The following is a 16,352-nucleotide window of genomic DNA, read 5'->3' on the forward strand; positions in this document are numbered from 1 at the left end:
GTTTCTAGTCCAACCTCCGTCATTATATCCACTCAAAGTGTTGTGCTGCCCCAATTTCCTTTTCTGTCATTTCCAAAAAAAGTAATTTTCACCCTGTTCTCAGCATCGTTCCCTAAGGGTTGATGGTAACAGCTCTGTTATTAGCAATCTGCTTTCAGGTGTGACACAATGAGGTGGGAATTTACATCAGTTCTGGATGATACTTTAGGCTGTGAATTGAGCTATTTATCCCCAAATTAAAAGTCATTTGGGAAAATAGACATAGACATTCGGAAAAAAATCTTAGATACACTGTCATGAGGATGTTTCCAAACAGAGGAATATGTGGAGATGTCAGACACCGCCTCTGGGTGTCTGGAGCTCGTTCTGGCTGCCTCTCATGGTTCTTCATGAGGTCCTTCAAAACGCTGGCATTTATCAGGTTGCTCCAGACTTGTCATAATTTAGAAATCCTGTAGAAAAATCAAATTTCAAGATGAGAGAGGGATGCTATCCTGAGAGCCCCTGTTGCTTACCTTAATGAACTCTCCAGGGCTGAGATGTGATTGACTGAGATGGGAATAGCTTCTTCTCTGATGGAAGAAGTATCTGTGTTCTAGAGTAGCCTGAAAATGAGGATGTACTTGTTTTTAGCAGTAATTATGTTACTTTAGTCAGAGGCATGAAATCAGTAGATGTAAGACAAAGAGCATTGCTGCTCCTGAAGTGCTCGTTTCTTTGAGTGTATGCCTCATCTTTCCTTCCTGTCTTTTGTCCCAGTCCTACCAGGATCTAGTGCAGCGCCTGGAGCCAGTCATCATGGAGCTGGAGAGGCAAGAGAACGTCCTTGTGATCTGTCACCAGGCTGTCATGCGCTGTCTCCTGGCATACTTCCTGGACAAGAGTGCAGGTGAGCTCCCTGTCTGTGGGAAGAGGATGGACTCTGCTGGAGGAGGGATGATGGATGCAGCTCTGCGGAGATGTGTTCAGGTCAATGTGGGCCTGGAGCATACATCTTGTTAGGTGTGGGGTGGCCTTGGCTGTTGATAAAGGTGCTTTTGGAGAGGTGGTGGGATAACCCTCCTGCTTTGCTGTCTCTGCAGATGAAATGCCCTACCTGAAATGTCCCCTTCACACGGTGTTGAAGCTGACCCCGGTGGCCTACGGTAAGTGGGACCTTCCTACTAAACATGTGGAGGGGTTTGACTTGTACCTCCTCCTGAATCCAGACTGCCTCTGGGAGAAGAGCAGGGATTTGTGGTGGAGCACTGGGCAACACCCTGTGCCTTTTGGTTTTGCTGATGGCCTCTCTGTCTCCTTGTGCTCCCCTCTGCAGGCTGCCGGGTGGAATCCATCTCGCTGAACATCGAAGCCGTCAACACTCACAGAGATCGGCCAGAGGTGAGTGTTGCTTTTCCTTGGAGCCATCCCTTGGTGGTCCCCTCCTGTCCCCTATGGTCAGCTGGCAGTGGGAACACCTGGAGTGGGTGTGGGGAGATGGCTCAGCTGGGTGCTTGGAAGTGCTGCTGGTGGAGCATCAGATGGGTTCTTGCTCGGCAAAGTTGTGGCTGGTTCAGGGTTTTCCAAGGGAGAAGGAGCATTGCATGTGCCTGCTTCCCAGTGTGTTTGCCCAGACTAGAGCTGGCCCAGGGAAAGCTCCTCCCTGGTCTTTCCCTTTTACCAGTACAGTCATCCATTCACTCAAGCAGGGAATGGAGCCATAGGTGGAGAAGGTGACTTCTCCCAGGTCTCCTAGTTTTCTGGCAGAGCCTGGGCTCAAGGCCCAAAATCTGACTCTGCAGATTTTGATTATTTGGTTTTTGTTTTTTTTTCTCCTGGTATGCCCATGGCACTGTGGGGCTACCAGAGTGTCTTTCTGCTTGGTGGGGTGTGGTGGTGCTGGGCTAGGGATGCTGTGGGGAGGAGACCCCTCTTCTGAAAAAATTCCTGTAAGGGTTGATCTGTCTGCCATGTGCTCCACTAGGAGCTCAGAGGCCAGAGAGTGGAATACCAGCTTGGTGTTGGGTCTGGGTGCCCTGGGGATGTTGTGCCCCTGTCCCAGATGATGGGACCTAAGCAATTTGTGCTTAGTGGTGATGGAGCCCAACTGGATGCTGGACAGTCGGAGCCATCCTCTTTTGACCCACATCTCCTTTCCTTCACTTCCCGACCTTGGCAGGTGGCAGCATCTGGGCCACCTCTCCCTCCCCATGGCTGTAAGGGGGAAGCCAGTCCTTCCCCTGCTGTGGGGGCCATCAGTGCCCTCCTCCACCACCCTTGCTGGGGGTGGCAGGAGGGCCAAGGGTAGGATGGAGCAAGACACACACAAAGTGCTTGGGTCCCCTGTTCAACTGCGTCGGCGCTGCCCCTCCATCCTTCCTCGCTTGAGTAGGAGCTTGGCAGTGCCAACCCTTACTGGCTGCTCTGCTCCCACTTCCCAAGTCTTCCTTATCAGCTTGGGCTGGCTTGTCTTCCCTCTTCCTGCTTTCACACCTCTCCCTGGGTGGAGGGACCGGCTTCGAGGAGGAGACCTATGGGTGCCTCTCTGTCATGCAAAGTCATGCCTTGATTGCTGCTCGGTGTTTTTAGCTATCTGTAGTTACTTTTTTGTGAGCAGAGACTTAAGTGAGGGGAAGATCTCTTGTGTCTGAGTGCAGGGCACTTTATTTTTGGCCCCTCCCATTCTGTACTCTTGAACACTTTTGTATCAGGGTTTTGTTTTTTTTTGTGTGTCCAGAGCCTTTCGTTTGCTCATTGACAGTGATTGTGGGGAAAAGCAGAGGCCACTTTAAGAAAAAAAAAAAAAAACCAAAACAACCTGCTCCTTTTTTTTTTTTTCCTTTATAACTGTCGCCTTCTTCCCTTTTTTTTTTTAATTTTACTTTATTTTTTTTTATATTTACTTTTATTTTCTTTGTCTCACTTTAATTTAGGAAGCAAAGAAGGGACCTAACCCGCTCATGAGACGTAATAGCGTTACCCCTCTAGCAAGCCCAGAGCCCACCAAAAAACCTCGCATCAACAGCTTTGAGGAGCATGTGGCTGTTTCTTCTGCCCTGCCAGGCTGTGTTCCTCAGGAAGTGCCCACGCAGATGCCGGGACAAGTTAGTTGAACTCTCTCTTTTTTTTTTTTTTTTTTTTTTTTGTTGCTGTTGTTGTTCTTGTTGTTTTATTGTTTGTTGTCCTCCTGTCACTCCTGAAGCTGAGGAACTGCTTGCACTTGTCGCAACCTGTGCTGCTGTCTCTGAGATGCATCTTCCTCCCACGGCTGCTGTCCTTCCCTGCCTTGGGTTGGTCTCGGGAGCGCCTGGCGAAGGGTCCCTGTTGATCCTCTCTTGGGTTTTGAGAGCGTCATGAACTCCCCCCAGTGGGCAGTGTTAATTTAGTGCCTTCACTATCCAGCATCGTGGTGTCAAACTCCCAAGGAGATACATTTCTAGAGGGAGCAGGAACAAAGGGCTTGTACCTTCTCTCTGGGTGTGCTCGGCTCCAGTGTAGACCTGGGCATTGCAATAAAGCAAATGTTCTTGTGCTTCCCTCGAGACGGAGCTGCCAAGACTCATCTTTGGCTGGAGGGGTCCCTTTCCTGGAACAATAGGCAAAATGGACCAAAATTGAGTAGAAGCTTCTTGGTGTGGTGAACCTGAGTGAAACTCCGTGGGTGGTTGCTGTGGTGCTCACGTACCCTCTCCTCTTTCACCTACCCATGAAGAGATGTAGGAAGAGAGACTTTGCTGAATGCGTGCTTCTCCAGGAACAAACCCCCTTCCCTCAGCTCATTAAGGAACTGGGATGGTACTGGAGAAGCAGCACAGGAGCTGTTTTGCCATGCTGCCCTTCCTACCAGCTGCCTGTTGGATCTCACTGTCTTGCCTAGCCCCTCTTTCTGTTATCTGTGTTGTCTGATATCCTCTTACCCCTCCTCAGCCAGATCGCGGGCAGGTTAGGAATGGTTCTGTGCTCCCAAATTGCTCTGCTTGGTTGCTGCTTTGCATGAGCCTCCCACCCCAGCAAGCACCAAGTGGGACAGCCCAGCCTGTCTTTCAGCTTTTGGGGTCTGCTTGGGCCGGTTGAGTCTTACACAAACCCTTGGCTGGCTCCGAGTTTGGAAGCTCTGGCTGTCGGGTGCCGTCCGTTGTCCTCTGCCCAGTCTGGCACGGCGTTACTGACACCTCTCTCTCCGTTCTCTCTGTCTCTCTGCAGCCTTTACTAGGGAAGGCATGCCTGTAAGTACCTTCTTGCGTCTTATTCCCCCTTCCACCCCTTTTCCATGTCTCTTGTCATCCCACTGGTTGTTTTGTTGGGAAATCTGCCTGGGGTGTGGACTTCTTGGAGTTAATATTTCTCTGTTTTGAGGGGGATTTGTCTTAGGAAAGGTAAAGAGGAGACTATGGATGTTGTTTTGTCCAACCCCCGAATATCCTAGCTTGGTTAAATGTCCCAAGTTTGTTGTGAAATGAAGCAAGTTATCACTTGCATTCTGTTGATGATGCCTACGTTCCCTGGACAGTCATGGGATGGGAGATACTGTTGGATTTTCCTGGAGTTGTCTTGTCTGTGATGGCACATTGTGCTGTAGGTGATAGACCTGGGTGGTCTGTCCTTCCTAAGGGCTCTGAGTTGTGTCTATGAGTGATGGCACCAGAGAAGGTTCTGGCCTTCTCAGGAGTGTGTCTTATGGAGTTGGACTGATCCTGGAGCCAGGCATCTGCAGTTCTGCAAACCTGGATTTTGGAAACAGTCAGCTTAGATGACGTGGGCAGAGTAGATGCAAATTGTCTTTCTCTATTAAGAAAGGAAAAAACCTTGAGCATTTAATGCAATAATTATGAGTAATCAAGACTTTGACAGTTTGGCTTTGTGCTGCTAGATTCTTATGTAACAGAGTTGGGACAACTTCTGGGTAAATTTGAAGCCTTTGGACTCAATTTATGCTACATCATTGACTTGAGAGTGTAGCAGTTGTTGAGATGTGCTCAAATGTCTTCTCAAAGACTGAGAAGACTTTGCGGCTGAGTTGGCACTGGGGTAGTGCCCAGGGGTCTTCTAGAGTAAAAGTTTTTGAAAAAAGTAAGTTAGGAACATTGCCCTTGGCTTTGCTGGTGGTTGGGTTGGGGAAGATCATTGTGCTCCTAGGGCCAATGTAGAGGTTGAGTTGCTCAGCATGGCTTGCCTGCCTGTGCTCCTTTCCTTGCTGCTCATGGGCACAAAAGTCCCTGATGAAATGTCTGGTCTGGTCTTCTTGGTTACTTTGAATGCATTTTTGATTTTTTTTTTCTTTGTCCATCCCTCCATCCACCTTTTCCTCATCCATATTGCAATAAAAAGCACTACATGCCTCAGTGCTGGCTGGGACACTGAAAACACTCCCTGGTGTTGAATTTGGGGGATGGTTGTGTCAGATTTAGCTGGACCAAGAGCTCTGCTGGAGCAGGCAGTGATGGTTGCCCATCCCAGGTTTAGGCTGGTAGCAGCAAGTTTAAAATCTCCAGCTGCTGGGAGCCTGCTTCCACCTGCTAGTGTGGGACTTAAGGAAAGGCTGCTTTTGTGGGACCCATGAAGACACCCCAAACTAAAGGCTTGGTGACATTCATGCTGCTGTTAACTCTCAGGCTGTTGTCTTACATTTGGTCACTCACTTTGTCGAATCACCACTTGTATGGGGTCAGGGGAGGTGGAAGGTACCTCATTCCCAATTTGCACCATGGGACTGGGTTGGCAGTGGGTGTTTTGTTTCATTAACCTTTGCTATTGGGGTCTTGATTTCCATCCAGGAGGATCAGGGGACACCTGGAAAGGCAGGCAACATGGCTTTGGGATTGAGCTGGTTTGGGGTTGTGGGACTACCTGCTGTGATGATTTCTTTTCCTTTTGCTTGGTTTGTGATCCAAAGTGCACTTTTTAACAACCACCTGATCCCCTCCCTTCTTCTCCCCTTCACTTTTCATGCTTAAAGAAGACCCGTTTGTCACTTTCTCAAAGTTTTCTCTTTACTAATATTTCCAAGGTAAATGGCTCTGGTGCATGTGGCTTTTCCTGACCCTCCTTCTGTCTCCTTAGATAACAGAGAGAGCAGCTCTGCCTCGTAGCGTGACTGGGATTCCTGGTGCTTGTAAGAGGCAGCTTAGGTAGAAAAAGCAAATAAAATAAAAAATACTCCTCCAAAAAAATAGAAACCTTCCTAGCTGTTTCCTAGTCCTTCTTTCCCCTACCCTGTTTTGTGTAGTTTTGTGAGTTGGGCAGTATCCTTGTGGTCATCTCCCCTGGGTTTCTCCTTGAGCGGATGCTTTCCTTGGGCCTGGTCCTGCTTGTGTTCAGCTGATTGTCTCTGGTTTTGTCGTTCCCACCACACACTGGTGGGTACCTGTTGTCACCCTGTACCAGGGCTGTGTCTGGAGCATCTTTAGGGCCCATGAAACCTCATGGGGTTGTCATTGGGGGAGTGTGTGCTCCTGCCATACCAGTGGTGGTGGCTGGTCCCCATGCTGGAGACCTCATTGGCATGGCTGGTGGGAGTTGCCTCTTCTTGTCGGTGCCAAGGATGGACAAACAATGACCTTGCCCTTGGCAGGCAGAGGGGACACTGCCCACCCTCAAGGGGAGCAAGAAAGATATTTAATTGGGCACCTTGACTGAACACTGTGGTCCTCTGTCAGCTTGCCTTGCAGGGACCACAGAGCAGCTTCAGAAGTGCGAATCAGGTGGGGTGGGAGGGTTGCCTTGGATTTAGCTCAATTTTTAGGGTTATCTCTGTCAAATTCCCACCCTGTAGTTAAAGCGAGGTGATGCTTGAGGGAAGAGGTGTGGGTAGCCAGCCAGCATATCCTCCCCTCACAGAATCACATAATATTGTATTGGAAGGGACCCACAAGGATCATCAAGTCCAACTCTTGATCCAGTGCCCCGCACAGGGATTGAACTCATGACCTTGGTGTTTTCAGTACCGTGTTCCAACCAAATGAGCTGATCTCAGGGTCGTCCCTCTCCCTGGGTGGACAGTGTCCTCTCCTCTGTGGCGGATGCTTCCGTAGTGACCCGTCCGTGGCTTTGTTACCCTCCGTCCCTGTGTTGACGTGTACGTAGAAGACGCTGCAGGTCTGACCCAAGCACAACCCCCTCAACCCCTTCTCCTTCCCCTCTCGTTTCAGAACATGAACAACTCACAGAAGCCGTCGTGACTCCATTGGCACTGTCGCGAGGCCGCCGGCGACGCCAGCTTCCCATCCCACCGCCATTCCCGAAGCTTGCTTATCCACCGGTCTCCTCCGTCTGCGGCGAGGGCGACCCTCGGCTGTTCCTGCTCACGCCCGTTCATCCACAAACCGCTCTGCTGCCGGGGGGAGGGATGCAGGAGAGCGGAGGAGAGGAGCTGAGTCCCCCCCGGGGGTCAGCACCAGCTCTCCAGGCCGCAGCGTTTGCTCTCCTCTCCAGCGTCCCGTAGGGTCGTAGTGAAGCTGTAAAGTGCTTTCTAGCGCACAGGGGTTTTAATTTTTCCTCTCTAAGCGGTTTTGATCTTCTGTATAGATGATTGGTACCCACTTGTCTGCGAGTGGGGCGTGTATATATGTGGATGGTGCGGGGTTAGTGGAGAAATAGGGGGAAGGGAGGGTGGGCAAAGGGGTTTTGCTTTTTTTTTTTTTTTTCTTAATTATTATTATTATTAATTCTTGGTAAGCCCCTCCCAAGCTGTGCTGCAGTCCTTCACTCACGCTACAGCCTGTCGCACATGCCAGCCCAGCTCACCCAGGTCTGCAAGCACCAGGAAGGCAGCTGTGTGAACTCCTTCACTGCTGGGTTTAACTAAAAAAACCCATTCTTTCCTTTTTTTTTTTTTTTTTTTAAATCAGTAACACCTTAAAGGGGTTTGCAGGGAATGTGGGTCTGCTGCCAGCACTGGTTACAAGCTGCCTGTAGTGTAGGAGGAACCACACTGCTGGTGGCTCAGGTGATGCTTTCATCTCAGAGAGCACCCAGGGATGGTCTAAGTTCAGGCGTGGTTGATATTTAGGGGGAGACTGAGCACTGTTTTGAGGTGCTGTGCTGGTACTTCATCTCCCCTTTCCTCTCTCTTGGAGGAAAGAGGAGATATTGGGAGGGGTTTGAATCCCTAGGCTGAGCTTAGATGCATTTTGTAGACACACAGGTCTCATGGAGGTGGCCAGAAGTCTGGCCGAGTTGCAGGAGTCCCTGTCTGGCTGCAAAAAGCCACGAGAAGGGACAGTTTTTTCTGTATTCTTTTTTTAATTTTATATATACATGCACATACATGTGTGTGTGTGTGTATGTGTATACATAGAAACCGCTTGGTTTTTGCACTTTATTTGTGGCAGGAGCATAACTATTGTATTTTTTTCAAGTCGTGCCCCTTAACAGGGGAAGCCTGAATACAGGCAACTGTTTGTTTGTTTTTTAATTGTATTTTGCATGCTGGAAAGCTGGGACTACAAAATAATAGTAGTTACAGTGTTCAAGGTGTGTGTGTGGGGGGGGGGAGGGAAGAAATGGGGTGAGGTCCTGACTTTGACTCCATCAGCCAAAGTCCCAGTGGTTTGATACATGAAATTCCTTGTTGGCAGCCTGCCTTAGGCTGGGAGACAGCAGTTAAAAATGGCAATTAACCACTATTGCTTTGTGGAAAAGTCTGTGGATTTTGAAGTTGTTTTTGTTTTGTTTTGGGTTTTTTTTTTTTTTTTTTTTTTTAGGGTTTTGGGTTGGGCTTTGGTTTGTTCCCCACCTACGTGCAGCATCTCCTCCATCCCCATCTCATGGTTTTTTTTTTTTGCTGGAGGCAGGAGGTGAAGGCAAGCCGCCCCTCCTGCAGCACTGGGCGGAGAGGTCTGGGGAGAAGTTATGACTTTTTTTTTTTTTGTGTGTGTGTGTGCATGTTTTTGGGGGGGGGTTGGTCTGTTTTTCCTTTGGGAAAAGGCGAACCACAGTGCCTAACGCTTCAGCCTCGCGCTTGGAGCGGCACCGACGGCGGGAGGGGGCCGGGACCACGCTCAGCCCGTGTCCCACAGAGCCCTGCCTGTGTGAGCTTGTGCATATGTGTATTATATTCCTGTACAGATGAAACCAAGAACACTTACCCCCACTTCATTCATTTCTTAATAGCCTCATTAAAAGCAGCCTCTTTCTCCCTGCGTGCACGGGTGGCATCTGCCCTTTTGGTTTCTCTGCCTTTGAGATAAACGAATGTTTTTGGGGAGGTGACTTCACTTGGCTTTTCCAACCTCCTTCCTGGGGAGTTTTATCTCCCACCTCCTGCTGCAAAAAGATAAGCCAGCAAATACAAACATGACGTCTGGCTGCCCTGAGATCAACCCTGTACACATGTAATTCTGCGGATGTTTTGGTGTGTATTTGTGTGTGTATATATATATATATAAATATATATATATAAAACCAGAAAAAAATGGCCCTAAACTTTCTTCCTTTGAGAAAAATAGATGTCTCAGTAGGTCCATGAAAAAAATGAAATTTGAACATGGCATTTTCTCCAGCGATGGGAAAACTGGTCTCTGAGGTCCTCTTGTGCTGGAGGGGTTGGTGGGATGGTGCCATCACACTGCCCCAAAAACTCGCTGCCCATTGCTTTTGGTTAATAACCAAGGCAGAGTGGGAAAGAGGACTTGTCAAACCACACCAGTGATTTCTTCCCCCCTCTTTTCCCCTGGTTTTGTTTTCCTTTGTGATACTTGAATTTATTTTTTTAATTTTTTTTTGATAGCAAAGCATTCTTTATTTATTTAATGTATACTGCAAAGCTTGGAGAGAAGGGTGTAGTTACTTGGGGTTACTTTTTTTTTTTTTTTTGATTTGTGGTATTTTAACTGTTCTGTATATAGGTCTGGAATAATTGCCTGATATAAAGCTGTGCCAGCTTAAAAACAGGGTCTGCCTTTCAGAAATTTGTATATTTTGCAGTTGCTGGACCAATAAAATACCTTGTTGAAATACAGACGTGACCTGGTTCTTCCTTGTATTAGGAATTATGCTCTCAGGCCCTAAGGATCACTGTGTGCCACACAGTGCTGCCTCACACATATGTTCCTGTGTCTTGTAAATAAAAATTCTCATGAAAGACAAATAGTGGATGCTCAATCTCTGGAAGTGTTCCAGGCTGAGTTGGATGGGGCTTGGAGCAACCTGGTCTAGTGGAAGGTGTCCTGCCTATGGCTCTACCTGCTACGTCACCCTTGAGAATGGAGGTGATGTCTTGGAACCTGTCCTGCCTAGATCTTCATCTAGCCTGCAAATTAGACACGAGAGGCATTTATTCAAACCTTGTCTAGTTCTTGAAATCAAATACCTGCTTAAAGTGATTAGGTGCTAAATGAAGGGCTGAGCAAGAGCTGGCCTCTGAGATCACAGCTGTCTTTACCCCCAAGGCAGGGAAACAGCAAATGCCAGCTGCAAGCAAAGTGGTAAAGTTCCCTGCAAAGTTCTGTTTTGGGTTGTTTTTCTTAAATTGCTTATTTCTGGTTCCAGAGAAAGAGTTGGAGAACGCAGGGAACGGTGTAATTTGACGTGATTTTCTGGAGTACATCTTAGGTGGATGCTTCCCATGTCATTGCAGGCTTGTCCTCCACCAGCAGCTGTAACTCTAAAAGCGTGTCAGGAGCAAAAGGGGCAAAAAGGTGGAGACCACTGTGTATCCTAGCTCAGCTCTGGGGTTACCTCCTGCTGGCTCCTGTGCAGTCCTTGCTCTGATCTCCCCTGGGGTGTCAAGCCTTGCTTTGGGCTGGGGCTTGCTGGGATGCACAAGGATCTGTCTTCTCTCTTCTCCTAATTGCTCTGTGCTTCAGAGCCTCTCACCAGGAAGGAAGTTCTCATTTTAAGGTTGATTGAGGCACCTGCAAGAATATTTTCTAGGTGAACATGCAGACATGTGAGACTGGGGTGATGTTCATCCCTGCAACCATCCTGAGGGCAGGGAGGACCCGTCCTTTCTGGGAAATCCAGAAACCACAAGATTTTAAATTTTTTTCTTTTTTTTTTTTTTTTTTTTCCAGTCTCTAGTAGCCCAGCCATCTCCTTGACCCAATCAGAGACAAAACACTTGTCTTATTTTAGGGCAAAGAGCGTAGCCTTGCACCCACCTCACAGGGAGCCTGGCACAAGTGTGGGGGCCCTGATAAGGCCTCCAGCTGAGGTGAGCCGAGGTTCCACATAGCCACAACATCAGTTCAGCTCTCCTGCCTTCCCCGGGGCAGGCAGGGGCTGTTTTGAAGCCATAACAACCTTGTACTTGTGGGGGGAGCACAGGGGGAAGGCTTTGCCTCCTGGAGTGTGGCTGTGGGCAGCGCTTCCAAGGCTGCTCCGCAAGAAAATGCCACCTCCAAAAACTCCTTTCTTCTCTTTCTATGTGTGTGATAGGGCTTGTATCAAGACAGCCATGGAGGAGAGCCAAGCAAGGAAGGGGAGTCAACGTCAAAGCCGTCTCAGGCAGCATCCTTTATTTTTCTTCCATGTGATGCACTTTCTAGCATCTCAGAGAGGAGAAGTTCCTTGAGGCAGGGCAGCTTTAAAGGTTATACTTGACAGCAGGAACATTTCTCTGCTTCCAGTCGAGTCCCATTTTTATTAAAATTAAAAAAAAAAAAATAACCCCCCAGCTCATTACTGGCAAACAGGGACAGAGAACTTGTGATTGCTAAAAAAAAAAAGAAAAAGGACAGCCCAGTCACGCTGGCTGACTCAGCTCTGATTGATGGCTCAGGAATGTGTCTGGGATTAGATAAACCACGGGCAAACCTTTACAATGCAACATGTTGGATGAAGCACAGCAGGCATCAGGCTCACCTGCCTCCAGCTGGGGAGTGACAGCCCTCACGTCATGGGTTTGGAGGGGATTTTCTTCTTTTTTATCCATCTGTGAGGAAAAAAAAAATAAAAAGAATTTGATATTTTCGGGAATTGCTTTGCAAGGGGCTCTAATGGGAATTATTTGCAACAGCTCCAGGTATCCAGATGCATTTGTGCACTTTTGCTACAACCAACACATCCTGGGAAGGAATATGTTTGTGCTGAAACACAGAGAATTTATTTTACAGCTCTGCACAGAACTGTGTAAATCACGTCTCACTGCTCCAGGCTAAACTTTGCTAAGTGTCAGGGTCCCTTCCCCACCTCAAGGGTGGGCTCAGAACCCAGGCTTCCTCCATGGCCACGGGAAAGCTGCGTGGATGTGAATATTTGACCCTCACATTTCCCTTGCTCATGTGTCCATCTGTGTCCTTTCTGAGGCTGAGGGGTGTAATGAGGCAGCATCAGTCTTACCTCCCTGAGCTGTCCCTTTCCCAGGTGTGTAACAGCCTATTCCCATTCCCTGGGTGTGAAAGAGCCCATTTCCATGCCTGGTTAGGCTCAGCATGGGTCTGGAGAGTGCAAATTCACTCCTGGCGATTTCATGCCCCAAATAAAACTCTCCTGGTGTGGCTGCCTGAGCCTTTCATCTCCTACCTCACCCCTGCCCATTGAGGGATCTCCTGACTCTGGCCTTGCTCATCTCAGCAACAGCAATCCAGTCTGCAGCTGGACCTGTTCAGATGTTCCTAAGCCCTATGAGTTGGTCCTGCTGGAGAAACCTCCATCTGCAGCCCTTCTGTTACTCACCCTGACCACTGCAGAGCATCCTCACCTTGGAGCTGCTGCTTGGTCATAGCTGGACAGTGACATGTCTCATTGTGGCAGCTCCTCGCAACCTCCTGGATAAATGCACAGAGGGATTTTTTTCATACAACAAGTCTTGAGAAATCAGACTGTGTCATTTCCCCAGCCGTGTGCTTTTGCTTTCCCATTTCTTCCCTCTTGGGTTATGGCCTGTTTGCCTTGGATGATCTGGACACTGTTTGCAGAGCTGTTGTTGTCCACAGCTGTGGCAGGACTCAGAGGGGGCCTTGAAGGTTTGGTCAATTGGCTCTGCTGGGAGTGCTGGTTAGAAAAAGTGAATTGAAACTGAACCTAGTTGTCAGCAATGCTGGAAAAAATTACATCACGTGGATGGAGGAAGATTGGTAAGAGTCAATACCAAAATAGCATAACCCTAAAGTATCTGATCTAATTGAAGATGTTCCTGCTCATTGCAGTGAAGTTGGACTAGGTGACCTTTAAATGTTCCTTCCAGCCCAAACTGTTCTACAATTCTGTTCTATTATTCAATTCATTTGAAATGAAATTCATTTACAGTTCCTGCATTCACAAAATAGGCCTAATGTCTCATGTTCTGCCTGGAAGTGCCCTGCTTGCTGCATCCTGCTGATCCTGTGTCCTGCTCCATGATCCAACCCTAGGACCTGTACCTGGTCTGGGAAGGCCATGGGTGGACCCAATCCTTGCTGCTGCTGGGTCCAGGCTGGGCTCTGTGTCCTGGGAAACCTTCATTTTAAGGGTTGCTCCGTGCTTTCCGTGTTGTCTGATGCTCTGTCCAACGTGTCGACACAAGACAGAGCAACAGAATATGAAGAAACCACAGAATCACAGAATGGTTTGGGTTGAAAGGGACCCTAAATATCATCCAGTTCCAACCTCTTGCCATGGGGAGGGAGACTTTCCGTTAGAAAGACACTTACATTAGAGCCCCATCCAACCTGACTCTGTACATTTCCAGGGATGGGTCAGCACTTCCAGGAATGGGTCAGCACTTCCAGGAATGAGTCAGCACTTCCAGGGATGGTTCTGAGTGTTGCCAGGGCCTTGATCTCCTGGTAGTCTCTTCCATCATGAGCCACCACTAACCCTTGAGGACCAAGAAACTCAACCCAGCTGATGACGGCCTAAATCCCTCAAGAAGTCTTCTAAAATGTTACCTTCCACAATCCTAAGGAAAATATAATTTACAGCCTGTTAAGACTATGACAAGGTTACTGAGTTTGGTGAGCTTCCTGACCAGGCAGATAAAACCCAACTGATGCATCTGTCCACCCAACTTTTTGCACAGTGAGAAGTTCATTTCTTGCTGATCTGAGACTCAGAGCTACTACAATCTGATGGGATGGTGATAAGACAATGTTCAGGATCCCACAGGTTTTGTGAATTGCTTCTCCCTCTAGTACAAGGTGCAGACCTTGATATTGCACCCACTCCTAGCCAGACACACAGCAAACATTTGGTCTTCTGAGGTATCTGAGTGCTTCTTGTACTGAAATCGATGTTGGTGGCTTGGTGCAGAAGTTAAAAAAGTGGGTGGCAGCAGAGGTTGTGACTAAAAACACCGTTGAATTAGAGCTACAAAGAGAAACAATAATTAAGACCTAACAAATAATTACCATGGTGGAGGGCAGCTCAAGAATGAGCACAGCCCCACATCCAGATATTTCTAGCTGCAAGTCAAACCCCACAATTAAGCTGTGATTTTGGTCATTATGAAGAGGTATTTCCAGAACTGAGTCTTGCTTTTTGCTGCCTTTATCCACCAAAATGACTGGCTGAGCATCAGCAGAAAGAAAACCCAGCATTTTGATAAATGTCATCCAAACCAGACTGGAGAGCCTGTGTTAGCCTGTGTTAAATGCCTCCACCAAAGCTGGATGCCAACCTGTGGGCAGAGCTGGAGCTGAAGAGAAGAGAAAGCTTTCTGGCTAGGAGGGGATGTGTTGTTTTAGAGGTTGGTGGTACCTAAAAATACCAGTATCCTCTCTTGGGAGTTCCACCATATGACAGCATGGAGAAGCAAATGTCACCATGCATTTCTCTGCCTCTTGGTCCATCTCTACCCACTCATTACTCCAGGGCACTGATCCATCAGTAAAAAAGGGGGGGGAAGGAGGCTGTAGCTCTCACACAGGTACCTGGTCACCTCGTCCACTCCTTGCTTCAAGCACAGTGTCCCCAGGGGTGTCTCCACAGGTAAGCCACACCATTGACCCAGATTTCAGGGGGATGGCACAAGTGTTAATGGCTTATTTCCTTCCTGACTCTCCCACTGGTGGTGCTGCAAGGACTGTGACTTACCCTGACTGTTCCAGAGCTGCTCTTTTACCTTCCAGATAGTATTAATGTCACCCACTATCAACCAGGCACCCTGACTCACTCACTCTTCCTTCTGCCAGCCTTGATTCACCTCTGACAAGTGGTAGACGTGCTCTCCTTCCACACATCCACCTTACTCCTTCTGACTGCCTCATCCTTCAGTATTCACTTGGCATTTGAAGTGCGACGCATTTGCCTCTCGCTCTATGTTTTCTATGCAATGTGGAGACATCTCCCAAACCTGTCCTCCCTGAGCAGTACCCCAGGCCACTTTTTATCCTTTGACAGTCTACAGACACCCTGCTCATTCTCCTGCTCTATAATTGCTCAACTTCCACTGGCAGCTCCCCGTGCACAGTTGTTGCTGTATGTGTAGAATCAAAGAATCACAGAATGGTTTGGGTTGGAAGGGACCTTAAAAATCATCTCATTCTACTCCCTGCCATGGGAAGGGACACCTTCCACTAGACCAGGTTGCTGATGAGGAAGCCACAGCTTCTCTGGGAAATCTGTCTGGGCACAAGTGTTAGATATCAGGGTTTTTTGTTTCTGCTCTCATGAGAAAGGTGGCAGAAAAGACCTGGAAGTCGTGTCCAGCGCATGTTCTTTGAGGAGGAGTTTGTCCTTCCTACCTGAGATGGACCCATCTACAGTTTCAGAGTCATTGCCATGAAACCCCAGTGCCTTTCCAACCACCATATTGATTTATCTTTTTAATATTTTCTCACAGTTCTCAGCAATGTTTCAACATCCTCACAGGCCCCATTGCTGTAGATGACCCCACCTTTTTCAAGCTACTTGGGGCAGGGAAGTTATTACCTGGCTGTAAATTACTCAGTAAGGACTGGCTACTGTATAAGCAAGGCATAATAAAATAATAAAGCACTGACATTCTCCATAATTAATTTGTATTAATGACTGGGATGCCTTTCCAGACTTGCTAGACTGGTGTGCAGGTTTATAGTGAATATTTCTAAGTATGGCCATTGAGCAGTGACTAATTTAAACCTCTCCTTTTGGCACAATTTTACCTGCAATGGGGTCTGTTGCAGAGGTGAGAGAGGTCCATCTGCATTCCTTACATAAACTCAGTGGCAGGAGCCAGCAAACCCTGGGGAGAGATGGGACTGGGAAGAAAGTGAAGAAGAGTTGTAATAAGGGGTTTTCAAGACTCATGGTTACAGCTGTCTGAAAACCAAGTATCTCGGTTCACCAGAGATCTTTTTTGAACATAAATAAAAATAAAAATATCTTCCTGTCCAAATGGGATGGAAATTGATATTTTTCAAAATTTCCAAAGCTCCTTCTGACCTCGTGAACCAACATGTTGTTTTCCCCTGTTTTGCTGAAGATGCTTTAAAAAAAGTGCTGGCCTTTTTTTTGACAAAACATTCCTTTGTTAG

At 47.9% G+C, this 16,352-nt stretch overlaps 1 protein-coding gene across 9 annotated transcripts in view; it reads left to right on the top strand.

Annotated features, from left to right (window-relative positions):
* Window positions 1–9,937, top strand: part of PFKFB3 (6-phosphofructo-2-kinase/fructose-2,6-biphosphatase 3) — a 44,620-nt gene extending 34,683 nt beyond the window's left edge. For 3 of the 9 annotated variants that reach the window (XM_032687531.1, XM_032687535.1, XM_032687530.1), the window contains 7 exons: window positions 760–889; window positions 1,083–1,145; window positions 1,316–1,380; window positions 2,913–3,083; window positions 4,183–4,205; window positions 5,936–5,986; window positions 7,128–9,937. In XM_032687531.1, the coding sequence (XP_032543422.1) occupies window positions 760–889; window positions 1,083–1,145; window positions 1,316–1,380; window positions 2,913–3,083; window positions 4,183–4,205; window positions 5,936–5,986; window positions 7,128–7,134 (510 nt within the window). In that variant the 3' untranslated portion in view covers window positions 7,135–9,937. The remainder of the gene's footprint in view (window positions 1–759; window positions 890–1,082; window positions 1,146–1,315; window positions 1,381–2,912; window positions 3,084–4,182; window positions 4,206–5,935; window positions 5,987–7,127) is intronic. The other 6 variants (XM_032687532.1, XM_032687536.1, XM_032687534.1 and 3 more) reach the window with 6 other exon arrangements.
* The last annotated feature ends 6,415 nt before the right edge of the window (window positions 9,938–16,352 follow it).

Source organism: Chiroxiphia lanceolata, chromosome 5, assembly GCF_009829145.1.
Source record: "Chiroxiphia lanceolata isolate bChiLan1 chromosome 5, bChiLan1.pri, whole genome shotgun sequence".
Taxonomy (NCBI): Eukaryota; Metazoa; Chordata; class Aves; order Passeriformes; family Pipridae; genus Chiroxiphia; species Chiroxiphia lanceolata.